The 27,024-nt window shown below is 48.6% G+C and overlaps 1 protein-coding gene across 1 annotated transcript; it reads left to right on the forward strand.

The window, feature by feature from the left end:
* Nucleotides 1–272: 272 nt before the first annotated feature.
* TM4SF1 (transmembrane 4 L six family member 1) lies at nt 273–9,451 on the forward strand. The gene is made up of 5 exons (XM_056121817.1): nt 273–500; nt 2,013–2,102; nt 2,187–2,332; nt 6,282–6,462; nt 8,596–9,451. The coding sequence occupies exons 1-5, from the start codon at nt 324–326 to the stop codon at nt 8,608–8,610; spliced, it is 609 nt and encodes a 202-aa protein (XP_055977792.1). The 5' UTR covers nt 273–323; the 3' UTR covers nt 8,611–9,451.
* The last annotated feature ends 17,573 nt before the right edge of the window (nt 9,452–27,024 follow it).

Consider the following 27,024-nt stretch of genomic DNA (forward strand, 5'->3'; position numbering starts at 1 on the left):
CCTTCCACGGGACGTGAATCGCTGGCCTGACCTGGCCGCGGCTCTTTCTCGCGTCCGGCCGGGTTTCGCCCGGGCCCGGGATTTCGGCCGCAGGCGGGCGTGCCCCAGGCCGCCCTCCACCCCCTCCCACCACCCCACCCACCCCACCCGGCTCCGCAGGACCAATGACAGCGGGCGAGCAGCTCCTGCACGGTGACTAACCGCTCCGGGTATTTAACAGGCCGCAGGCAGGAGCCGGGACCGCCTCGGGTTTCTCCCGCCAAGGGCGCGCTCCCATAGGTGCCGGGCTTCACCCAGCGGGGGCCTCTGCATCCCCCGCCACCATGTGCTACGGCAAGTGTGCGCGCTGCATCGGCCACGCTCTGGCCTGGCTGGGCGTCCTCTGCATCGTGGCCAACGTCCTGCTGTACTTCCCCAACGGGGAGACCAAGTTCGCCTCCGACCACCGCCTCAGCCGCTTCGTGTGGTTCTTCGCGGGCATCGTGGGAGGGGGCCTGCTGGTAAGTGGCCCCAAGCGCAAAGCCAGCCCAGGCGGGGCCCCTGCCAACGGGCGGTTGCCAGGATGCGCTGGGCTCTTCGCTCTTTTCCCCTCCTGGAAAGTTTTCTCCGAGGTCTGTCTCCAAAGCCAGGCTGCGCTTTCTTCCAGCACTTAGAAACAGAGGGCAGGAAAGTCGTTTCTTTTTCTTTTTGGATGCCTCTTTGTCCAAAACCCATTTTCAGTTCAGTGCGAATGACCTCTCTAGCAATCAGAGTCGCTTTTAACTGGGATTTGGGAGACTATAGAATTCCCTTTCTGAGGCCAGGAGCTGTTTGACACTGGCTCTGGGGAGCCGGGAGGAGCCGGGCTGGTTCTCTGTCTAAATCAACAGAATTTGGGACCAAATTCTCTCCTGTTTATCCTCAGACATCAGAGACAGGGGACAAAGAGGGAGGGAAAAAAAACAGAAAGAAAGAAAGAAAGAAAGAAGGAAGGAAGGAAGGAAGAAAGAAAGAAAGAAAGAAAAAAAGAATTGTGAGTAGTGAGTTCATTGCTATTAGGGAAAAAGGATCAATTTTCTCCTTCTTGCAATTCTGGGTGTGGTATCCAGGAACAAATTCTGCAGTGAGCAGCCATCAGAGCCTGAAGCCCCTGGTGGAATGCGTTGTTTTTTCTAAGGCTTGTTTTTAATTGAAGTGCAAGGAATTTGCCTGCCTGATGGAGAGCTGAGTGCACTAGCTTCACTCACAGGCCGGAAAGAATGTGAGCAAGCTGGAGTTGGCTTGAGAAGGCTGGAATGGAGAATTTTCAAGAGGGATTTGATGCAAGTGTTAATGTCTCCCAGGTTATTTTTTCTTAGTCAACAGGTAGGAAAACAGTTCAAGCTAATACTCTATATTAGGCAGAGCAAATGCGCCTTGAGCAAAAAGTTTTACTTTTTCTTTTAACACCTTCAACCATTCTGACTAGAATATCGCTCCCGTTTAAGCTGCTTTTCATTCCAGAGGTGCTCTTATTTGCTTAAGAGTTCACTTGCAAAGCCCTCGCCACACCATTGATGCTTCAAAGAGGCATGAATCAGAGAAAGTTTCAGTTATGCAATGAAAGACTAGTTGGTCTCTTACAGGCTCTGTGAAGGTGATGGTGGTGGTTGCGGGGCCAGGGGCGGGGGTGGGGGGGGGTCGTGGAGGAGGAGGCAGCGACAATCAGATTCGAAAATGAGGACAAATGGTTCCAAAGTGGAGATTTCCTTGGGGACACTGTTACGAATTTCAGAGTTTACTGAACACTTTCATAGGCCAGTAGCTCACCCTGTAAAATAAGGCAGGACCCCTGGCAGGGAAGCAGGGGTTGCTCACGGGGTTGTTTCGCCCCTTTTCCTCGCCGGGGTTGACGTTTTAGGAGGATGCCCAGTGGACATGACCCACAGGCAGACTCCTCCCAGGGCTAGAAGCCCTTCTTGTCCTGAGAGGCTCGGCCTGGCCCCGGGGAGGGCCAGGGAGGGCAGGGGGCTTGATTCGCCTCTTTCCTGCAGATGTTCCTGCCTGCCAGCGTCTTCATCGGGCTGGAGGAGGAAGATTGCTGCGGCTGCTGCGGCCATGACAACTGTGGCAAGAGCTGTGCGGTAGGTCCTGTGCTGGGGGGGAGGGGGCGTGGGCCCCCACCCCCGACACCACCCCCTCACTCCCACCGTCTGCCCTGCCCCCAGATGCTCTCCTCCGTGCTGGCGGCGTTGGTGGGCATCGCGGGATCCGGTTACTGCGTCATCGTGGCCGCGCTGGGCTTGGCAGAGGGGCCGCTGTGCCAGAACACCCAGGGCCAGTGGAACTACACCTTTGCCAGCACCGAGGGACAGTAAGTCATTGTCCGAACCTTCCTGTCCAGTGCAGGCGTCCGGCGGCCACCCGGCAAATCACCGAAGCCTCAGTCTGCCACCCTGCCACCCCAGGGGCTGACTGGCATCCACTCAGCCCTTGATGATCGATGGGGTCAGAGAGGGGACTCAGTGGCCAACTTGGAGAGGTCCTTGAGGTGTCCCTGTGGGGGTTGTGGGTGAGGGGACAGTCACCGTAGGGCCATTTCACAGATGAGAAAACAGAGGCCGGAGAGCTAGAGTAACCAACTCAATTGTCATTGCAGTCAGGATTTCCACCCAGACAACCAGGTTGTTGAATTGGTGCTCCAGGATGGGTGTCCTGTACCAGAGCAAGGGGCTGATTTACTCGCTTGTAGGAAAATATAATGGAATCTATATATCCTATGGATGGGAACTCTATAGGTTTAACCTAAACCCATTGGAAATCATACCCCTTGCCCCAACACACACACACACACACACACACACACACACACACACACTAATTACAAACAATCTGCCCTTTGAGATTATCAGGTATTTTTATTTCCCTTTTGCATTTTTCGACCACACCGGCAGTGCTGGGAGGGCTACTCCAGGCTCAGTGCTCAATGCTGGCAGTGCTCTAAGGTGACAGGAATCGAACCCAGGCCTCCTTTCGTGCAAAGCATGTGCCATTTGAGCTGTGCTTCAGCTGTAAAATGATCAGGTCATACATAAGGTCTTCTGCACTGCCTCAGTGCCAGGATAATTTGAGAGGTTGCACTGTTTTGTGTGGATTATTTCTTGTCTCCTAACGAGGAAAGAAGAGAAGAGCTGACAGGTAGGATGATTTGTTGTAGTGATGAATGATGACGTCCTCTGGGAATCCGGACAGGTTTAGTTCTGCAGTTAATGGGCGAAAAGAACACAAATCATGAATTCACAGCATTTTCCCACGATCCTCTGTGCCTCGTGGTTCCTAGAGTATGGTGAGGTCACAAGTGCTCGAACTTGAAATTCAAGAGACCTGGTTTTGACCCCAGGCCCCCATTTCCTCTCTGAGTAAGCAGGGGAAAAAAGCGAATGAGCTCCCTGCCTTGTAAAATAAAACGAATGCAGGAGCATTAGCGAGATGGAGCATTTTGGTCACAGAAACAGGCGTGCCCACCATTGGCTGTTGGTGTTATTTACTCCTGGCCCAGGAATATGGCCCCATGGGAGATGGAAGGTCAACACTTAAACAGCCTTGACGTTTCGGTCTCAGTAGCTGTGATTCATGTTTGTTCAAAGCCCACTCACTATACTTGTAGGAACTGGTTACTCATACATACACAAAACCATCTCTCAAAAAGGTGGTGTGTGTTTAATGCAGTTCTTGCAGTTGCAGGAAGTGATTTCATGGAAGATTTTTTTTTTTTAGCTAGTTATCCACCCCTCCCATGAGCTACGAGATTCTGTAAGGAAACTGCTCTATTTTACCCCTCATTGAAACCTGCTGAGGGATTTCCGTATGGGGAACAAGAAATGGTCCTACAGGAGTGGTTGGTTGCTCAGTAACCACAGAACTTGCTTTACAATAGCCCCAGAATTTGACACTTTTATTCCATGGCCATGCAGAAAAGGTCGGGCCAGAAGTTGGATTTCTGATGGACTTCGTGGACCATTCCAGGGTTAGCTCTCGAATTTCCAGCACCTTTGTTCTCCTGGGGTAGGAAGAAGTGATAAGGAAAGAATAATGCCTTTGTGGAGTAAAGTCAGTCCTGGATTTTCCCACAGCATCAAATCCCATCTCATAAAAATCCAAGTATCCAAGAGCATAGGATGAAATCTAAGAGAGTAATCAGAAGTCGATGTTTTTTCAGACTGAAAGAAAATCCAGATGATCAGAAAATCTCCTATGTCATAGGTCTAACTTAGAAATATACATTCCGGCACGTAGGACGTTAGCGTGACTTGCTAACACTTCTCAGACATCTGGTAATTTGGTAATGAGTCCAGTAATTTTTTCTTCTTTTTGGGTCACACCCAGCAATGCACAGGGGTTACTCCTGACTCATGCACTCAGGAATTACTCCTGGCAGTGCTCAGGAGACCATATGGGATGCCAGGGATCGAACCTGGGTTGGCCACTTGCAGGGCAGACGCCCTACCTGCTGTGCTATAGCTCCAGCCCTGAGTCCAGTAATTTTAAATGATGAGTACCAACTGTGGGTCAGATACAGGTTGAGGGCCTGGATTCACTAGATCCCTGTGATCCACTGTCAGGTCTTTCCCTCATGGCGAGTAGGCTGTGAGCGGGGTCTGTGAGCAACATGGTCCTTGTTCTAGCCTTCCTCTGTGGCCCTCACACTCGCAGAATGAGTGTCTCCTGCTCAGTCTCTCACATGGAGTTGTCTGCTCTTACTGAATGGCTACAGGCTAATATAGAGGTGGGTGTTCTTTGTGAAAGTAAAGGTACTTATTAATTGGATTTAATCTCTGCTTTATGTTGCAAATATAGATGTGGGCGTTCTTTGTGAAAGTAAAGGTACTTATTAGTTGGATTTAATTTCTGCTTTGTGTTGCAAATTAACTTGTTCCTTAAAAGCCAAAAAGGAAGAGGAAGAAGTTGGATGGAAGTCATGGTACAGGGGTTAAGGCATTTGCCCTGTAAGTGGCTGATTCTGGTTCAATCCCTGGTACCACCTGGTCCCTAAGCACTGTTGGGAGAAGTCCCTAAGCACCACCAGGTGTGGCCCCAACAAACTCTCCAAAGAAAGTTTTTGTTCAAAAGATCTAAGCTGACCAACTTTGCGTGTTAAAGCTCCCAACTTGCCAAAAAGTGAATAATTTTCAGAAGAAAAAATATTGTGTTTTAGTGAAATACTCCGCATCAGATGTCCAGAGAGGTAAGGTAAAGTTACCAGAAAGTATTCTCTTGAAGGCCTGTCTTTCAAAGAGATGAGAAGTAGAAGTTACAGAAGAAGACAGATTTTTTTTAGTGCCCTAACCCTTCACCACTTTCACAATCACTTTTACTTTTCATCATTTACTCTTAGCTCACATACACAAACCTACATGCATTACATTTATCTTTTTTTTTAAATTTTTTTGCTTTTTGGGTCACACCTGGCGATGCACAGGGGTTACCCCTGGCTCTGCACTCAGGAATTACCCTGTGCTCAGGATAATATGGGATATGGGATGCTGGGAATTGAACCCGAGTCAGCCGCGTGCAAGGCAAACGCCCTCCCCGCTGTGCTATTGCTCCAGTCCCATTTATCTTTAAATAAAGCTTGCACTTTTTGCTTTCCGGATCTGGGATTACATCCAGCAGGTTTCAGGGGTTATTCCTGACTCCGTGCTCGAGGCTCATTCCTGGGGGTGTTCTGGGAGCCACGAAGCACTGATGATTGAACCCAAACCTCCTGCATGGCGTTAGCCCACTAGCCAATGGAGCAGTGATTTCTCCAGGCCATTTTCCGTTCAAAAAACTTTTGTTTGCTAATAATTCCTGTGCATCTAATAATGTGTTTGCTAATAATGCCTATGTATCTGCAGAACATATAACATTAGGATATAAATATTTTTAATTCCCCTAGATTAGGAGCCCAAAGTGTAAGCTTTAAGTTTATGTTCATCTTTGCCCCCAGATCTGGGCTAAGGAGCCAGAGAGATAGCACAACGGTCAGGGTGCTTGCCTTGCACACAGCCAATCTGGACTTTATCCCTGGCACCCTATCTTGTCCCCTGAGCACAGTCAGGAGAGGTCCCCAAGCACAGAGTGAGGAGTAAGCCCTGAGCACTGCCGGGTGTGTCCCCTCAAACAAACAAACCAGAGTGATCTGGGCTAAATCCTTCATTTCATGTGCCGACCTGGGCTGAAAGAATTTGTTCCAGGACATGGAATTCTTTGGGTATTTTTTTTTCCTTAATGAACACAGCTAAGTTGTGGTTGGTGTGAGCAGTTTCTGGCTTTACCCACAGGTACCTTCTGGACAGGGACTCCTGGTCCCAGTGCATCGAACCCAAACACATAGTGGAGTGGAACGTCTCACTCTTCTCCATCCTCTTGGCCCTGGGCGGGATTGAGTTCATCTTGTGTCTCGTCCAGGTCATCAACGGCATGCTTGGTGGCATCTGTGGCTTTTGCTGCTCTCGCCAGCAGGTAAGAAGCTGGACCGGGAGCAAGGAGAGAGGAGGGAGCCAGGACACAGGCCTGGCGTGCTCTTGACTCAGGCTTGATTCCCAGCGCCCCATGGTCCTGAGAGCCCTGCCCCAGAGGACCCCATGCCCCAGTGTGTGTATCCCTGGAGGTCCCCAGCACTGCTGGGATGACCCACAGGATCCCAGGCACTGCGGAACCTCAACGGCATCACACCCCTGGGGCCTGGTCCTGTCTGTATTAATGATCCAGCTCCAGGAAATTGGTGCTGGGGCCCTGGTTCTCTTTTTTTTTCTTTTTGGGTCACACCCAGCGATGCTCAGGGTTTACTCCTGGCTCTGCACTCAGGAATTACTCCTGGCAGTGCTTAGGGGACCATATGGGATGCCAGGAATTGAACTTGGGTCAACCGCATGCAAGGCAAACTCCCTACCCACTGAGCTACCCCTCAGCCTGCCCTGGTCCTCTTAGGTGCCACTCGGGAGGCCCTCTTGCCCCTCCAGGAACAGAGTGTGGGTTCTGGCATCCCATGTTCCATCACACGCTAGCCACCCTCTTTTGGGTACCAGGTGGGTCTTGTGGGCCCGTGCGTCACAGACCCCGGCCCCCTGGAGGGGCGTCTCTGAGGCCCAGGGAGACTCCTGGAGGGCCCAGACCCCCTTCCCTGCAGGCGCACAAAAGGAGGGTGGCTCCTGAGGCTCCCACCCGGCACAAACAAGGCCTGAAAGGGCCCCCACCGGCTAGCTCAAGGGCCGCCACAGCCTTTGAATAGCAGCTGAGGGAAAAAAGCCTTTCACTGAGAAAGAAAGCCAGGAAACACTTGTTTCCTGGGGATATGATTTGGGAGAAAAAATATGCATGCGTTCACAGGGGGCATGTCTTGTTTCGAGAGCCCCCCTAGAACGCATACATTATGGAGGGGGCGGAAGTGCCCTCGCAGCCAGCCTGGGCGTGTGTGTAGCTAGCGGGGTCGGCGGCTTTGTTCTCGGTCTTAGTCTCTACAATAAGGTGAGGTGCCCACCTGGCATGGTTTGACCCTCCTGGTTCAAGGTCTCTCAACTTTATTTGTGGGCTTGGGGGAACATACCCTGTGATGTCCTTGGGGCTCCCTCCCAGCTCTGTGCCCAGGGATCACTCCTGGCAGTGCTCAGGGCACCCTATGCAGCACTAGGCATCTGGGCTTGGCCACGTGCAGGGCGAGTGCCTTAGCCCCCGTTATTATCTCTCTGGCCCTAATCTTCTCTTTAAATAAAGCCAAAACCTCTTGAACCCCAGCGCCACCCTGAAAAGTTGGGCTGTAAAAGAATGGAAACTTACAATTTTTGAGGGGAAGTTCAACTAAAGCTCTGGTTTTCCCTTATCAGGCAAGTACAGCAAGATTAATAATTTCCTTGGGAGCCCGCCAAATTTCCAAGCAAACAGCCCAGTGGGAAACCTTAGGCCTGGAGAGGGTTCCAGGCAGAAAGGCTGGGGAGAGGGAGGGAGGGACCCTGGGGATTACTCTCCTGTGATCTGGCTTTAACCTGGGACCTGAGCATGGGCTGTGAGTGCAGGAAGACCAAGGCTGGGGGACCTCATGGCCCCCAAGCGGCGCCACCGGAAGCCCACCTCAGCTGAGTCTGTAACATGGAATTTCCTACAAGGCGGTTTAAATGGGGACAGTCCCTCCGCTGGATTCCAGCCCCACTGTATGTGGAGGACAGGCTGGCAGGTTCCCGGTCAGTGGCCCAGATGGCTGAACCGGTTCAGCAGAATCAGACCACGTCTGCCCATGGGGGTAGCAAATGATCCCGCTGTGGTTTGTGTCCAAGTCAACCTCGGGGACAGCCATCCCCAGGCCTGGCGAGCAAGCAGATCAGCCAGCTCTGTGGCTAAGACAAAAGGCACTTTCAAAGGTTTCGGTGGAGACCAGTCAAACTTGTAAGTGGGGAGTGTTGCCTTGGCAAGGTGACCCACGTTGAACCCACTTCTGGGCTGTCTCCTCCCCGGAAAGGAGTTTGTTTAGGAAACAGTCTGGGAGCTTTTTCTCCCTGCTGGAGACTCCAGGGTGCAGGTGGATGCCAGCCGTTGCATTCGCTGGTGGCAAATGTGTTTTCTCCCGAAGGCGACCTCATGTCTCTTTCCTTTGTCTTACAGCAATACGACTGCTGAAAGGCCCGGTCTGGGACGGAACCACACTTTTCTCGTTGTAATTTATATATTTCACTTGTATTGATTTGTAAAACTTTGTACTAGTGTATCATACTCCGTATCGTCTACTTTTGTAAACGTGTTTGGAGACTGGCCTCTCCACCCCATATCAGTGTTTGAACACAGCAAGTTCCAACTTTATTATTATTTTTTTAAGGAATAAGACTGGCGGCCGCACTGCAAGGTAATTTATAACGCCGTCATGCTCAGACTGTATGGGAGAAATTTCAGTCTAAAGTCATGAGATTTTTCGAGAACTACAGGGATAAACAGCACATTCCAATGACTATTGTATATATGTGTGCACTTGTGTTTATTAAACAGGAGATTTCTAGTTCTTTTTTTTTAAGACCATGAAGATGATCCAACAACTTAAAAAGATGTTTGTTAGTTTGAGTTTTTTTTTTAAACTGTTTATATGATGTTTCCCGTTGGTTTGCTTGCAAATTTCTAAGATGAGGCCTTTGAACTATGATGTGCTCTCTGAGGAGAGATATTTACCTGCTGAGGGAGCATGCCTTGGGGTCTCCAAACCAAAGGACCGAATAAAAGCATGTCACACTGCTCATGGCGGCAAGTCCCCGGCAATTTTAAAATTTCCTAACATGGGGGCAAGCTCTTCTCCTTCCCAGACGAGCAGGAGGGACTGTGGTTTTTAGAGAAAGGCCTCCAGAATTGGACAAAAAAGCGGGAAATGGAATAAAACAATTGGTCAGCATCATTGGAAATGGGTTGGGGGGAGAAAGAACAGCCCCTACGGCATCATACTGCCCATTTAACTACAACAAATAAAAGTATCCATGGCTGCTTTGTGGTTGAATTTCACTGACTTTGCTTTGAAGTTGTTCCTTTTTATCTTCCTATGTTTTGTTTCTTCTTTAAATTCAGCAAGCTGAGGAGCCTCTGTGAGCTCCCCATCTCACCTCTCCTTCCTCCCCTCCCTCTTCTCCCTCTCCCACTCTCCCTCCTCCCCTCCCTCCTCCCCCTCCCTTCCTCTCCTGTGCATGCCTTGTCATGGCTCTGTTATGTTCAGTATTGTTGCTCTTTCTTCCTGGCTCACAACTCCCCAAAACCTTAGGTTTTTCCTTAGACTTCCAGTAACAAAGAGTGACTCTTACTATGGTAGTTTCTGGAAAAGACCAGAATCTGGACACGGGTCGCTTTCAGAAACCAGCATCCCTGGAGACTGAAACTTTCACGTCTGACTCCGGTTTCCAGGGAAGAACGTGGGCCAGAGATTGAGTTCCATGGCTGTGAATTCACCCATCAGGAACCCTGTCACCCCGCTCGCTGGGTTCCTCTGGCAGCCTGCTCAGAAAGTGGGCCCTGGAACACATGAGTTTGTGAGGGTTCACTTCTTGGGGGAAGGGCTCCCAAAGAGTGCTCAGGAGAGCTGGGGGTCATTCTTGGGGATACAAATATGACCCGCTGGTGTGGGCTTACAAGTTCAATGCCAGTGCCCAGTGATATAGAGGTACTCAGTCCTGGCGGTGTGGGGGCCCAGGTGGTGGGGGCTGCAGGAGCTACTGGAACCCACGAAGCACAATTCTGTCAGCTGTCAGCCCAGTCCTGTTCGAGTTTCCTTCTCTTTGGACTTTTGGCCATTTCGGGGTCCTATCTGTCGATGCTTAGGGGCTACTCCTGGTCAGATTCAAGCACCCGAAGATGCAGGTTGGTTAAATGCCCCGGATGTGGCATCAGTTATGCCAGAGGGCTGACTGAACTCACACGCAAACTTTCAGCGGCTTAGAAAGGACTGTGCCCTTGCCTCTCCCGAGCGGTTCAAAGGTCAACTCTGTTTAGAATATGGAGCCAAACAATATATTGGAGTCTTTCATTAAAACATTTTCCAATGACCATATCATTGTCGTGACATGACCCCAACATCCGCAGACAGGAAGACGAGCAATGCTGGGATCGCAAAGTGATCTGATAATTGTCCAAAAACAACTGCACTTTGAGAGAGGGTTTCAGGGACAGAGAAGCTGGACGAGGGTTTCGGCCTGGCTCGCAGCTGATACCACATGGTCCCCCTGAGCACTGCCCAGCACAGCCCACACTTCCCCCCGCACAGGTCAACTGATACAGGATTCTAACTGACAGATTTACAGATGCCTGAAACCATTTTGTCTACTGCTACTACTACTACTGGGCTGGAGCGATAGCACAGTGGGTAGGGCGTTTGCCTTGCACGCGGCCGAGCCGGTTCAATTCCTCTGCCCCTCTCGGAGAGCCCGGCAAGCTACCGAGAGTATCAAGCCCACACGGCAAAGCCTGGCAAGCTACCCATGACGTATTCAATATGCCAAGCACAGTAAAATGTCTCACAATGGAGACGTTATTGGGCCTGCTCAAGCAAATTGATGAACAATGGGAGGACAGTGCCACAGTGCTGCTGCTGCTACAACTACTACTACTACTGCTACTACTATTGGTTGGATGGCAGCACCTGGTGGTGCCCAGGGCTTACTCCTGCCTCTGGGCACAGGGATCCCATCTGGTGGTACTCAGGAAAACATACACAGTGCCAGGGATCATATGGCCCTGGCTAATCCGGGTCAACCTTACACAAGGCAAGTGCATTGTCTCTTGGAGCAGTGTCTGACCTCGACCTGCAATCATTTTAACATAATGATAGCACAGCGGTAGGGCGTTCGCCTTACAAGCAGCCAACATGGCTGACCCGAGTTCGATTCCTCCGCCCCTCTCGGAGAGCCTGGCAAGCTACCGAGAGTATTCGATATGCCAGACACAGTAACAACAAAGTCTCCAATGGAGACGTTACTGGGCCTGCTCGAGCAAATCGACGATCAACGGGAGGGCCTTTACCTTTACCTTACCTTAGGAAAATACAAGTCATTTTGTGTTGCTGATCCTTGTGTGATTACAATCACTGATATCCCTGCGGCAGCTTGCATTCTATCATCATCAAGAAATTACACACATTCATGAGAGGTTATTAAAAACATGGATACATTTTCCCTCATCCAAGTTTAACACCTTTTTCCCAAGGATCTATCAAGGGTCCCCTTGGGAGGGGAGAGTTCTTAGACACTAAATTAAGAATCTCTATGAGAGAGAGACAGAGACAGAGAGACAAAGAGACAGAGAGACAGAGAGACACACAGAGACACAGAGAGAGACAGAGAGAGACAGAGAGACAGAGACAGAGAAAGAGAGACAGAGAGAGAGAGACAGAGAGAAGGAAGGTGCCTGCCATAGAATCATAGAGGCAGGCTCGGGTAGGGGGTGTGGTGGGAGGGAAACTGGGTGATTGGAGGTGGGAAATGAACACCGGTGGAGGTACAGATCTTGTATCATTGTATGACTGAAACCCAATCGTTAACAGCTTTGTAACTGTGCATCTCATGGTGACTCAATTAAAAAAAAAATCTCTACAACAGAATCCCACTGCCCCCTCGAGAAATACAAAATCATCAATTATCATCGTTCTGGCACCATTTTTGGTCCTAAATCCATCCTCAGAGGAAATGACAGCCATGGTCATTAACTACGGTAGTGACATCAACCCTTCATTGAGTTCCTGTCTTGCATCAATAACTACACCCGGACACAGTTTATGCACTGACGGGTCTCAGCAACTCCCTATGAAGTTGTTTGTGTTGTTCACTACAGCTAAAGTTGGGTGAGGTTAGACTGAGTGCCTAAGTCACCGTTTTGGCTCACAAACATCCTTTTTTGCCTCTGCTTGCTGGCCTCTACCTCCTCTGCCATCCTGACCCAGGGGCTTGAGTCTTGTGCCCACTGCACACTCAGAGTCAGTCTCTCTACTCATCTCACAGGGACCCTTGGTGTCCCCTCACCTCCCTCCATCCCAGAGACAAGAGTGGAATGATTCCGTTCCCCTCCTTTGGAAAGTCTTGAACAGTAGGCCCTGGATGATCCAGGGGACATGCTGCCTTCTAGCCCAGTTCCTTTCTCTTCATGACTCCCCTGTGGATTTGTAACACTGTGAACCCTCAGCTGGACTGGAAGTTCCCTTGGGGAGTGGTTTCCCAACAGTTCACGATCACCTGGTAACAGGAAAACAACCAAAGTGACTGTCAATGCTGAGTCACCTGACCAGCACTGGGGCCTTTAAGGTTAGAGAGATTTCCTCTAGTTATCTGTGGTAGCGATCAAATTTACAAGTCACCACCCACTGAAGGGATTTTCTGGAACTGAGATGGAAGGAAACTGATGCACCTTGGTTTGGCTCTGGTGAGAGAGTTCCCTCAGAGGGCAGTTATCCCTCACTTACTCTTATGCCTGGTGGGCGAAGGTGTGAGTTGTGCTAGGACTCTTGGGAAAAAACACAATCAACCAAGGCTACTCATCTTTTTCACCCAGTGTATTGACTTGTAGGAACTGATTCGAAGAGAATCATCAGGATGGTTCATCTCCAGGAATCACTGTATCACTGTATCACTGTCACCCGTTGTTTGCCGATTTACTCGAGCGGGTGCCAGTAACCTCTCTATTCGTCCCAGCCCTGAGATTTTAGCAGCCTCTCCTTATTCGTCTTTCCCAATGATTGGAGGCTCTTACAGGGTTAGGGGAATGAGACCTGCTATAGTTACTGATTTTATCCCCAGGGATAAATATTTATACTCCATGAGAAAATGTATTCCATGAATTAATTCTCCCAATATTATGGCTATTTATTAATCATTCATTTGACTTATTCGCAGAAGATTTTGCAATAAGGAATTGGTTGGGGGCTAGAAAGATGGGGGTTAAGACACCTGCCTTGTGTATGGCTGATACCAGTTCAGTCCCCAGCACTGCCAGGAGTAACCACAGACCTCAAAGTAGCCTCTGACCACAACCCCCACCCCCACAATAGATAAATGCCCAAATGAATTGTTTTGATAATATGCAGTCAGAAAAATAAAATGGATGTAAGTATAATACATATTTTATATAGATTTAGGTCTAGGTCCATGTTCATATGTATGGTATAGCACTGGAGCACTGTCCTCCCGTTGTTCATCTATTTGCTCGAGCGGGCACCAGTAATGTCTCCATTGTGAGATTTGTTGTTACTTTTTTTGGCATACCGAATACGCTATAAGGAGCTTTCCAGGCTCTGCCGTGCGGGCGGGATACTCCCCATAGCTTGCAGGGCTCTCGGAGAGGGACGGAGGAATCGAACCCGGGTTGGCCGTGTGCAAGGCAAATGCCCTACCCGCTGTGCTATCGCTCCAACCCATGTACAGTGTATGTACACTAAAAAGTAACTGTAATCAAATTCCAAGGAATTCTTGTTTTGATTCATGTTGCTTCTACATACTTCTAAAGTTTCTACCAATTGGGTAATTTTTTGTTTGTTCTGTTGGGGGGCTGTCCCAGTGGTGTTTGGGGCTTCCTCCTGGTTCAGTGCTCAAGGATCACTGTACTATCCAGACCATCTTCTGTTTGAAGAGAACACACAAATGGGAAAAAAGCAGACTCAGCCTAAAACCACTGAGTGGCCAGGAAGTTCCCAGCTTTATGAGAAAACAGGAGCTGTTCTCCAGAAAACACCGAAAATCCATGCCAGAGTCAGGTGAGGCAGACCCAACCCATGAGCTAAAAATAGGCTATGCCGGGAATGCCCGACTCCATCTGTGTTTGGAAGCCAGAAGCAAGGACAGGGCAGGCGCAGAGCTGCGGAGCAGGATTTGAAGGAACCTTGAGCATAGCTGCATTGTCCATTAGGGTGTGGACACAGAGACCCGCCTTCGTTGTCAGCAGGTGGTTTCCTGCCCCGCAAGCCCACTCCAGCCCCACCACTACACACGCCCATTGTCCTGAATTTGCTTTTCTGAGATCTGAGAAGAGTGGGCCACAGCAGTGGTTTGGAGAACTTAGAACGTGGCCCAGCCGGCAAGGTGGAAATGTTCCAGGCTGTCGTAACAAGTCTAGAGATGGAGTCACCGCCTCAAAGCCAGGCAGGAGTGCGCCGTCTTCTCATCACATGAATTTCTTCTATTTTCTGATGTTGAGGACTGTGCCCAGGTCTCCGGAGGCAAGGCATGTATCTTATCCCTGAGCTGTATCCCCAGCCCAGCACAAAATGTGTGTGTGTGTGTGTGTGTGTGTGTGTGTGTCTTTGTTCATTGAAAGACTTACTTTCATTAAGGACATTAAAGAAACTTTCTAGACCTGCTGAAGCTAGATTTCCTCTTTATTCCTGAAATCAATGAATAGTGTACTGTCTCTCCAACACACACACACACACACACACACACACACACACACACACACACACACCTACCTCTAAGATTCAGTGATTAAAGAGAACAAATTTCTGCTTCAGAAGGTGATATGGATTGATCTATCAGAATTTGCTTAATCAATAACACTGAGACGGTCTTAGGGGAGAGAGCAAGGAGATTTTATTAATTAACAACTGGACGGACCACACCTAAGCAATTATCTGAAATTTTGGCACAGAATAGGAGTTCAGACCACTTTGTATAGAAATTTTTCTGGCAATCATAGCCTCAGTGAGGACAGAGAAAAAAAGGTCCTAAGAAAGGAGGTTTCCTATTGGTTTCTTCGCCACAAGCAACCCAGGAGGGGCGACGGGGGGCACCAGCAATGATCCCCATTGCTAGGAATTTTTGTATCTTAAGTTCCATATGGACATCGATTAACTGGCGAATTGTTGTGGTGGTCCCATCCTCCCTGCCCACACTCTCTCCCCAACCCATGTTAACAACATGGTTCTGGATTCGACCTCTGCTAATGTGCCCAAATCCTTACAGCAGACAACGGGGTGGTGTGACCTCCTCACACAAGATCTCACAGACTCGCTTTCTGGGCTCACGTGCTCTGGCTCCCCATGAGGGGAGGGTTAAGCTGTTGTGCTCACAGGCTGCTCCTGCCAAGGGTCCCACCTGCCTCCCTTCTGCCCTCCACTTCTCGCCTGGGATGCCCCTCAATGACCCTTGTGCAGGACTCTGAGCTGGTGGCAGCAGCTGATCCTCCAGCATGGAAACAGGACCAGGAGCCAGGCAGGGCTCACTCTGACGCTGTGTGTTGTTTAAGGCAACCTCTGGGAGAGGGGTCATTTTATTTTATTTTAATTTTTTAAATTTTATTTTCATAAGGTTGTTCACATGGATTGATTACGTTCAACATTTCAACACCAATCCCACCACCATTACACCTTCCCACCGGCATCATTTCGAATTTTCCCACCACCGTTCAAGCCTGCCTGCCACAGGCAGATGCTAGATAATTTATTTTCTATTGCTTATTGTGAATATCATAAAGCAGCCGCTTGCTCCTTGAATTCTAAAATGGGAATATGATTGGGGTCCGGAGACATTTCTGTAGGGACCGAATCCATTTTGAGATTCATTTGTGAGTCTCTGAATCAAGGCCGGTGACACGCTTAAATATGGCCTGGAAGCAGTTCCTGGGTGTGACAGCCAGAACCACGAAGGGGTGGGTGAGGAGATGGGAAGGGATGAACTGTCCCCGTAGAGAGGCTATCATTTAAAAACTAGTCACATGAGTATCACGCTAAGTGAAATGAGTCAGAGAGAGAGGGACAAACATAGAATGACTACACTCATTTGTGGATTATAAAGTAACAGAACGGGAGACTAAAACCCAAGGATAAAAGAGATAAGGGCCAGGAGGATTGCTCCACAGCTTGGAAGCTGGCCTCACATGCTGGGGGGAAAGGCAGCTGGGATAGAGAAGGGACCACTAAGTAAATGATGCTTGGAGGGCTTTCTTGGGTTGGGAGATGCGTGCTGAAAGTAGACTATGGACCGAACATGCTGGCCACTTACTACTGTATTGCAAAACATAACACCCAAAAGGAGAGGGAGAGAGTAAAAGGGAATGTGCCTGCCACAGCGGTTGGCGGGGGGGGGGGGGGGGAATGGGATGGAGGTGGCGGGAGGGATACTGGGAACATTGGTGGTGGAGAATGGGCACTGGTAGAGGAATGGATACTCGATCCATTGTATGACTGAAGTGTAATCATGAAAGTCTGTGAGTCTGTAGCTGTATCTCATGGTGATTTATTTAAAAAAATATAAAAAGATTAGCACTGTAGATCAAATAAAATAAATCAAGTGAGAAAAATAAAAAAGTAAAAAGTAAAACTAGTCACAGTCTCAGACCTCTCTATGCCCCTTAGACTTTCAGTGTGGGGTAGAGGACTGCCTCCCAAGTGCTTCTCGGAAACCTGGTGCCACTGGGAAACCTGGTAATCCCGGCCAGATGGACTCACAGTTCAGTGCAAGGGCCAGAGGATGCGACTCTGCTCAGAAACCGCATTGCTGGGGATCACCAGGGCCACCCCAGTGGTGTTTGGGGGACTCTGTGCCTGCCATACCCAGGAGGTCCTGTGGTGTGATAAAACCGGGGTGGCCCATAACTTGCCCTGCCCCGTGTGGTCTCTCCAGCCCTCTTACACTTTAAACAGTTCTTAAAAGTATTTTTTCTGCCTGTCGTAAAATGCCCACCAAGTGGTAGAGCTCAGTGAAGTCTGACCCAAGTTTAGAACCATGTAGACGCCATCTGGCCCAGGATTTCTTAAACGTTTTCCACTAGATCCCTCTTCTCCCTTATCACCAAGAACTTTTGACACAACCAGGAGTATATAGGCATATGAAATAGATTTGCATCTCAAACATTTTCTGATTGTAAACCACAAATCATTCATATAAAAACTAGCATATGGGTGGGGTAGGGAGGGGAGTGATAGTGCAGAGAGGAGGGTGTTTGCCTTGCATGGGGTTGACCCTGCTTCAATTCCTGGCATCCCACATGGTCCCCTGAGGACCACAAGTCTCTAGGGGCGGCCCAGAAAAACAAAACAAAAACAACAATCAAAATAAAAAAGGTAAACCAGATTATAGAAATTATAAGGACTAGAGTGATAATACAGCAGTAGTGAGATTGCCTTGAATGTGGCTGGCTCAGGTTCAATCTCTGGCATCCCGTGTGCTCCCCCGGCCACCAGTTGTGATTCCTGAGTGAAGTCAGTAGTCCCTGAGTATCACTGGGTGTGGCCAAAAGAACAAAACGAAAACTAGAATATAGGAAGGATGGGGAAGGAGTAAAGTTGACCCGGGAAGTAGGGAGAGTTGGATGGGAAGTAATAGGGGCTGGATTCAAAGGTCTCTGGCACATACGTTAAACACATAGATATCTATGTATCTAACAACTGGGTAAACACTGCTGGAAGCAGGAGATTCAGACCACAAAAACCAAACTGAAAAAAGGCTTGAGTGAAGGGTGGGAGGGAACCTGGGGACACTGGTGTAGGGAGGTTGACACAGGTGGTGGGACTGGTACTGGAACATTGGATGCCTGAATTAGAAATCAAGGTGCCTTAATAAAAAGACTTTTAAAAATCATTAAAAACACAATGAACTGAGTTTATGGGAAGCAGTTTCATCCCAATTCAATGACTTGCCATGTAGATGAATCCCAGGCACTGCATGGTCCCCCAAGTACCACCAGGAGTGATTCCTGATACTGCCCAGGATGCTTGGAGCAGCCCCTCAGCATCTCTTGATGTGGCTGCTTCCCAAATTATGCAGCCATGTATAGGATCACAAGGGAGTTTGAGGAGCTTCTAGTACAAGAAAAGGGCATTGTCAGGACCCTAGAAAATTATGTCCTTTCCTAGACACCGTGAATTTTGTCAGCATACCACACATCCAGAGGAACCACAAATCTAATTTCCTTTACTACAGATTGTTCGACCAGTTCCTGAGCTTAACATAAATCAATTTATAAGGGATATCTCTTCTGGGTCTGGCTTTTCTCATGAAACATTATGTAGTTGAATGCTGCCACCTGAAATATCATCCATGCAATCTGCTCTGAAGACAAAGTCAGCTGTGTGTGTGTGGGGAGGGTGGTTAGGGGAGTTCAGTGTGCAATATTTTCATTCTGTCTCATGACACTGTGTTTTGATCTCCTCTTGTTCTCGACAGTACCTCTTTCTTGAAATATCTACCAATTCATTTACCTGCTGTTCTATTCATGGTGGTTTCAGTTACTTCCAGTAAGATGCTTAGACCATCTTGCAGACATGAGTGTGTGTGTGTGTGCGTGCGTGCGTGTGTGTGTGTGTGTGTGTGTGTGTGTGTATGTATGTAAGAAATCTCTGAAATGACTTTTTACCTTGTTACAGAATCGAACTGTCAATGGGATTTCTCGTCTTGGTCTTCTATTAGCAGCCCAGAGTCCCAGCACGGTTAAGGAATGGCTCAACTCTCCCTGCCCAAGGGACTTTCCATTACTCACTGACTCTGGAATTCTGGGGTTTCCACTGAGTGCTTTGTACCACATCAGGTGCTGAGGACACAGGTAGGAGACAGATGCTCCAGTCTCGGGATGCTGAGTTGCTTATTCTCACAGCTCCTACATCAGTGCTCTGCTGGTTGGAGATGCTTAAGGACTGGAGATCTCCACATCGTCAGCAACTCAGTTTGCTGCCAAGTCTGATCAGTTCAGTTTGATGGGGACACATTTGCGTTCGTTGGCTAAGGTACTGTCTGCAGTGGCTTTCCCAGTCTGACAGTGCTGAGTCATGGTGATAGAGAACCTGAATTCCACCGTGGTGGAAATGCTTTTGGGTTCATAGCAGAAAATCTCTGCTGATGTCTACTTAATTTCAGCTGGCCACTGGCCCTGTTAAAAACTTACATTACAATGGACGAAGACAAGAATGGGATTCTTATTGTTTTGAATAAGAAACTTATTATTTTAGAATAGAAACTTTCCCAATGTATTGTGTGTGTCTATGTGTGCGTGTGTGTGTGTGTGTGAGAGAGAGAGAGAGAGAGAGAGAGAGAGAGGTGGAGAGAGAAAAACAATGAACCTCACTTACCTACCACTTGGCCTGCAGAATGACTACGAGGCTGGTGTATGACATCTGTGCTGCTCTATTAGAGCCTACACACTGGGGACCACGACAGAAATCCCTTCTCCATGGAGCTAGAGTACTAGTTCAAGGAGCTGAAGCATAGGCTTTGCATGCAGAAGTCCCAGGTTCAGTACCCGGCTTTGCTGGCAAGTTTCCAGTACAGCCCAAAATCAAAAGAAAGAAAAGAAAATGACAAAGAAATTCCTTCTTAGAGTTTTGCATGTCAGAAATCCTAAGTCAGGGTCCATGAAGCTGAACCACCACTGAGGGTGCCGGAAGACTGGTCATGGTCCTCCTTCCCTGCCCCACCCCCATCACCCCCACTCATGAACATGCACTCCACAGCACAAATTTCTTTTCCCGAATCTCTGTCTTCCCTTGAAAGTGTATCTTGGTGTCCTAATCACAAGACCTGCCCTCGCTGGCCTCACTTTGCAGAGCTTCCCTCCGTAAAAGCTGTCCTTGAGACCCATGTTCCCTTCTGGGTGTCTGGGTTTAGGATTTTATCTCTTTTTTTGGATGAGACACATTCACACCCATGCTAGAGGAAAGGCAGCAGGTTTTAAGAACTTAGCAGCACCTTCCTTTTTTTAATTTAAATTTTATAAAGTTGTTCAAAATGATTTGGGGCTAGAGTGATAGCACAGTGGTAGGGCGTTTGCCTTGCGCGCAGCCAGCCCAGCTGAGCTGGGTTCGATTCCTCCGCCCCTCTCGGAGAGCCTGGCAAGCTACCGAGAGTATTCAATATGCCAAACACAGTAACAAGAAGTCTCACAATGGAGACATTACTGGGCGTGCTCGAGCAAATCGATGAACAACGGGAAGACAGTGTTTGTTTTGTTTGTTTTGTTCAAAATGATTTATTATATTCAATATTCTCCACCACCAATCCCACCACCATTTCACCTTCCCACCATCATTATTTCCAATTTTCCCAAGCACCATCCAAGCCTGCCCCACATGTTAATATTTTCTTAGTTGAGATTAGTTACCTTCTACTTTACATCCCATTCAATGTGGTGTATTACTCCTAGTATATCATGGTGCATATCAATATTGTAGAGTTTGTGGTTACATGCTCAGGAATTCTAAAATTTTGAATGGATTATTACAGCTGGACTTAAATATTTAACTGGATGGTGACTTTGGAATCTGGAGGCATCTCTGCAGCTTGTTGACCTCTTTCGAGATTTATTTGTGAGTCTCTGGATCATGCCAGTTTAATGAGTTTGTATGGTGCCAGAGGCAATTTGTGGATCCCTGCCAGGCTCCCTGAAGCAGAGGGAGATGGGGAGAGGAAGCCCATTCCAGACTCCATGAGAACCTGGAAATTTTGGTCACAAAACCTAGTGGTGACTTCGAAACTAAACTGAGGTCCTGCAAGGTGCTCTTGAAAAAGTCTAGGAAAGTGAACTAAAAGCTTCTAAAGGGCAATAGAATTCTGGGCTGGAGATATAGTGGGGGGGGTGGCACTTGCCTTTCATGCTGCTGGCCCCACTTGAGTCCTTGGCACACCAGAGACAATCCTTTAATGACAGAAGCTCGGATTGAAAAGAACAAAACCGCTGAACACTGTAAGAAATCATCCCTGAGCACAAAGTCAGGGTTAAACTCTCAGTTCTGTTGATATGGCTCTACCTCCTCTCCTTCCAAATAAAATTGATTTTTTCTTTTCTTTTCCGGTTTTTGGGTCACACCCATGGTGTTCAGGCGTTACTCCTGGCTCTGCACTCAGGAATTACTCCTGATGGCATTTGGGGGACCAATATGGGATGCCAGGGACAGAACCTGGGTTAGGTGCATGCAAGGCAGGTCCCTTACCCACTACTCTCTCTGGCCCCTAAAATTAGTTTTTAAAATATTCAGTATAATCCTACAATCTTCCTGAAGATTAGGTGCATGCACTACCATTCCACACCCTCTGCAAAATCTGCTTGTGAAAATCAAACTCCAAACTTCCCCACTGGGGCCAGATTGTGACTCAGCAGTAGAGCACAAGAATGGTAGGAAGCCTAGGTTCGATCCCTGGCATCACACAACACAGCCAAACGTCCCCAATTTCTTCACTATTAGATCTTAGAGCTGCAGTTTTGGAAAGAAAGGAGGCCAAAGATGAGAAGAAAAAGGGGGGAAAATGCAGAGCTGAACACAAGGAAAATTCGTGGACAGACTCTAAGGTGGGGTGCAGAGATAATCCTTTAATGGCAGTCAGGTTGGGATGAGAGAACAAAACCCCACCCCTCTCCCATGCCGAAGGGAGGCCTTTGGGCTGGTCCATATCTCTGTTCTCCATCTGCAGAATTACCACCTTTGGGAGACCGTTGGAGAATCGTCTACACCTTTTCAACAATCCAGCTTCTTAGACTCTGACGAAGTCTATTTCCTATTGCAGTATTTGAGGTAGAGTGCTTCTGTTGTCATTATCATCTCTTGAGGGGGCGGGGAGGGGCATGGGGAGGCACGTTACAGCCAAGCAGAGAAAGGCATTCTTGCTTACAAAACTTTTCATTCCTCCATCACCTGGAACCAAGCCAGTTTGTCCACCAAGTCCACTTCTTGTCCCTGCGTGTTGAACACTGGGTGCATTTGGTTATTATGTCTGAAACCCACAAGCTTGGAAAAACACCTTCCTTCTGCATCGGCGCATGCATCATCCTCTTGTGCTGGGTGTGGAGGCTTGGGGTTCCAGGAGAAAACAGGAGTGAAGAGCAGGCGTAGCTGTGGGAAAGAGACAGGAGTGAAATGCTATACTGTCGCCGGTTTCTGCAAAGGCATGCTGGATGAGTCAGCCTGCGTCGGGCTGCCTAGGTGGGTGGGGTGCCTTATGAGTCATTGAACCTATGAACATTGGGATGTGTCTCTGGCCCCAGGGGGCGTCACCCTGAGTGGTGATGAGTGTCCTCTTGCTCAAAGAGAGAAGAAATCAGATGGCAGCATCGGGAACGCCAGGGCTGGGGAGGGCATCACTTGGATGGGGTGGGAGGTGCCTGTGGGAGAAGAGAGAGCATCTAGAGAGAAGGGGGGTGCGGGGGCTTGCCCCGGACCCCACCGGGAACCCCTCTTATTATTAATGCCCTAGTGCCAGCTCACCCCCTGCATGGAAGCCCACTCAATGCTTTTGAAGGGCAGAGGAAGGTAGTTCTTGCTACTTGCTGTTCAAATTCTTTTTTCTTTGATGGTCATTTTCCTTTCAATGCCACAGGAAATTAAACAAATACTGGATTCATTATTTGGGTCTAGGGCTGGGAGGTCACCCAGTGGTATTGGGGGCTAATCCCAGGTCTGTATTCGTGGCCACTCCTGGAGGTGCTGGTTGGGGGCGGATAAGATGCTGGAGGTTGAACCCTGACACTCCAACACGTTGAAGCATCTCCCCAGTGGCTGGGCTCTTATTTGACGACACATTTGCATAGTTGTGATATCATGAAAACGGTGCTATAGAGACGGCCATGTCTTTTGGGGAGGGTTCAACTCGATTCTGCATGAAAATGTATTATAAACCCTCGGATTCCACCCATGCCAGATGCATTGTTGTGGGCAAAAATGAAATATTTAGGATAATAGTCCTCTTATGTCCTTACTTGCACTGTGTAAGAACTCTTACAATCAGAGTCAGAGCGAGAGGGAGTACAGGGCTTTCGGGTTTCAGGGCTTGCCTTGCGTCCAACCCTGGTTCTCTCTTTAGATCAGCTTACGGTCCCCTAAGCACCCTGAGCACAACACATTCGCATAGCTGTGATATCATGAAAACGGTGCACCGATGATCCCTGAGCACAGAGTCAGGAATAGTCTTTAAGCACTGCGGATGTGGCTCCAAACCCTTCCCCGCTTAACACACACACACACACACACACACACACACACACACACACACAGCAAAAAACCAATGCAGCAATTGGGAAACAATTTTTTTTAAGTGAACAAAAGACCAGAGCAGACATCTCACCAAAGAAGATGCACAGATGGCGACTGAGCGGAAACCCGGCCACCAGCAGGGAGGAGACGCTTAGTGTTAATATGATTTGGGGGTCGACAACGCAGCTGTGAGATGCACTGCAGACCATTTAGAATGGCCAGAATCCTCAACCCTGACAACTGACTCAGCACTGACTCTGTGGACACAGAGTGCCGGGTGGTCTCCTCCACTGCTGGTAGACGGGTAGGTAGATTCCAGGGCCATGAAACATGCTCTTACCAGAACCCCAGCCATTGTGCTCGTGGGGTTTGACCTGAGTGATTGAGATACAAGTAAGAATCTACACATGAGGACCATGGAGCTGGTGTGAGAACTGGGGTGCATGTGGGGAACCCCAGTTAGGTTCTGGACTCACTAAAGACAGTAGGACCCTAGGACAGGCGCGATGAATAAATCTACCTTATGCTGTGAGGGTTTTTTCGTAGGTTTGGGGGAATGCACACCTTCTATTTCTCCCGTGGTGCCAAGGAGGGCTTCATCTATGTCCAGAGAGGTACTGGTTTTTTGTTTTGTTTTGTTTTGTTTTTGTTTTTCTGCTTTTTGGGTCACACCCAGTGATGCTCAGGGGTTCTTCCTGGCTCTGCACTCAGGAATCATTCTTGGTGGTGCTCAGGGAACCATTTGGGATGCCAGGGATCGAACCTGTGTCAGCTTCATGCAAGGCAAATGCCCTCCCCTCTGTGCTATGGCTCTGGGCCAAGAGGTTCTGTTTTAACGGAAAGGTCGGTGTTCTGAGTGGGCCTACCAGGATTGCAAGGGCAGCACTGGGTTCAGCATGAAGCTTGTTCATATATTAGTCCATGGGGGAAGCTTTGGAAGACGCTGACTCTCCTCATTCCCATGTCAAAGGAAAGTGCTTTGTGACCCTGTCCTCTCTGGTCCCTCCCTCTCTCATTGCCGATGCCCACCGTGTATGGGCCTGCAGTCTCAGGTGGTTTCCAGTCCATCAGAATTGTGCACCCTGGGTGTCCAGTCCACACAGAATTCTTGCAGACATGATCCAAGCCAGACATCAGTGTTCTCTGCACACACTGATGTCTGTGCATCCCATCACTGATGGGAAGAGAAGCTGAGCAACCATCAAGAAACTCCCTTAAGATTATGAAGGGAGAAGATCACACAGACCGGAGTTCCCAGCCATTCTTACCACTCCCCACCCTCCTCCACAACCTTCTCTAGAGAACATGTGGCTAGCTTTTCTTTCTTTCTTTCTTTCTTTCTTTCTTTCTTTCTTTCTTTCTTTCTTTCTTTCTTTCTTTCTTCAGTTTTGGGACACACCCAGCGATGCTCAGGGATTACTCCTGGCTTTGCATTCAGGAATTACTCTTAGCATTGCTCAGAGGGCGATATGCAGTGCTGAGGACCAAACCCAGGTCACCCTCATGCCAGGCTGTACTGTCTCTCTCCATGGTGGCCTAACTTGAAATAATGTCATAGCAAAACCAACAGAAGACAACCAAGTCCTGGGGATGTTTTTAGGGTCTTCAAAAGAGGCCTTTTACACGAAGAGTAGACAGTCTTTCATCTTGGAAACTCAGTTCATTTCATAAACATGATCTCATGAGTCCTCATGGCCCCAGACACTTTCAAACAAATGAGTTCATGTTTGCAGGAAGTTGAAGTGTGAGAATTATAGACACAGTGTGAAGGTGAGCACTGTCTCGGAGGCAGAATAGCTCTGAAGGCCCCAGTGAGATTTTCCTATGCAAATGTAGCTCCTTCCTCCTTGGGCACGGAGACAGAAATTGGGTGAACATGTGTTCAATAGAGGTTTCCTAGTTTGGAGGTAGCGTATGTGGATAAAGTGCAGATGCTGAAGGGAGTTTGCTAGGCAGCTCTAATCAGTGGAGAAGGGGCTGAAGGGGCAGTGGCGGGGTTTATTGGAAAGAGTTCTGGAAAGGCTTAGTGATTCTGCCATGGACACAGAACTGGTTGGGTTGAACCCTACATTCCAGGAGTCTGGGTGGAGCCCAGGGAACCATTTGTGCTTTTACGAACTGTCAGGTACTTCTGATTTTCAAGTTTGAGATCAACTTGACTACTCTCCCTTGGTTTAAGAAAGAGCCTTTCCCTGAACCCCCCACCACGCCCCCCAAGGGAACAACTCTCAGTGTTTGGGTACTGATGCATTGGGTGATCAGACTCTAAGGAAAGGAAGGAGGTGTGTGCTATGAATTCAATACAATGGTTACTCTGAGGGGAAGTGGGCAAGAGATGTGGGTTGTAAGGTGCCATGAGGACTCTGGAAGGAACGCGATGCACTTGAAGGGGTATGGAAACACCATCTGTGCCAGAGGGAACCAGAAAGGCAGGCACATGTCCATAGAACATCTAGAAGCCCTGGAATATATGCACTTTTGGCCTAGCAATACTGGCCATCCAGTTAGCATCCCCAAAACTGGAAAATCTGGTACCCAAGGAGGCTCAGGGGTGAAAGTACCCACCTGTAAGCATGTGGCTGCGAGTTCAACCCCACGGTGCTACCCACATGTGTAGCATTGTGTGTTTTCTCCCTAATAGTCAAGTTAACACAAGTGACACAGAGCAAAGGTGTATTTGCTAAGCTCTGAGGTGCTTGTTAACACCAACACCAATTTTTCCATTCTTCCCTCCATCCTCTTGCTCCCATTTGTTGTTGCAATAACAGGGGATCTTCCACATTTCAGGCTGTGGGACTCAAATTGTACTTTGGCACTGCATGGACCGAGCTCAACTCATGTGGGTACTTATTAAATTCTACCCTGACACTAGCCACTTTAAGCCAGCTTCGTCATCACAGAGTGAAGAGTGTAATTCCACAGACATCCTTCATGAGACATGCCAATCACATCCTGGGTATCTTGTGACCAAGTGGCTGGACATCAGGACCCCTATTCAAGCTCAATAATTGAATTGCTTATTCAAGTTCAATAATTACCCTGAACTCAGAGACAGGTCTCAAGATCCTGGCATGTTACTAGGATACAACCGAGAAAGAGGTGGGCAGGGAAGATGTGTGAGATGTGGTGAGGGAAAGGACAGAGGTCCTTCTGCTCTTTGGGGGGGACATCCCCCCAGTACCTTGCGATGTTCACCAGGTGGAAGTGCCGTTCAATCTCCTCCTCTGAGAGTTTTTCTGAAGCTTCACCTCTAACCATACACTTGACACTTTCTGGGGGCGGTTAATGGGGGAGCTGGAAATACTGATCCTCTAGTCACCTGCCCTTCTTGGTGACCAGCCCCATCCTGAGTGGCCCAGGGGGGCTTCACCCCATGTCAGTTCACCTGCACAAACCCAGGTGTCCTAGAAAGAGATCCTTCCTAATAAGGAAAGGTATTTGGACCACACGGAGGGCTCTCGGTACCTTGGTTGCTGTGCCTGACATAGCGCCAATGTTTCTTTTTATTCTACAGGGTGGGGAATCCCTGGGGAGGTTGCTTGACATGAGAACATCCTCAGTTAACTGGGACAGAACTGCAATGATGCTGAAGGACTGCGGGCTTTGATCCATATTGTCTCCATGCTTTATTT

The sequence above is a fragment of the Sorex fumeus genome, unplaced genomic scaffold (genome assembly GCF_029834395.1).
Source record: "Sorex fumeus unplaced genomic scaffold, SorFum_2.1 ptg000044l, whole genome shotgun sequence".
NCBI classification, from domain to species: Eukaryota; Metazoa; Chordata; class Mammalia; order Eulipotyphla; family Soricidae; genus Sorex; species Sorex fumeus.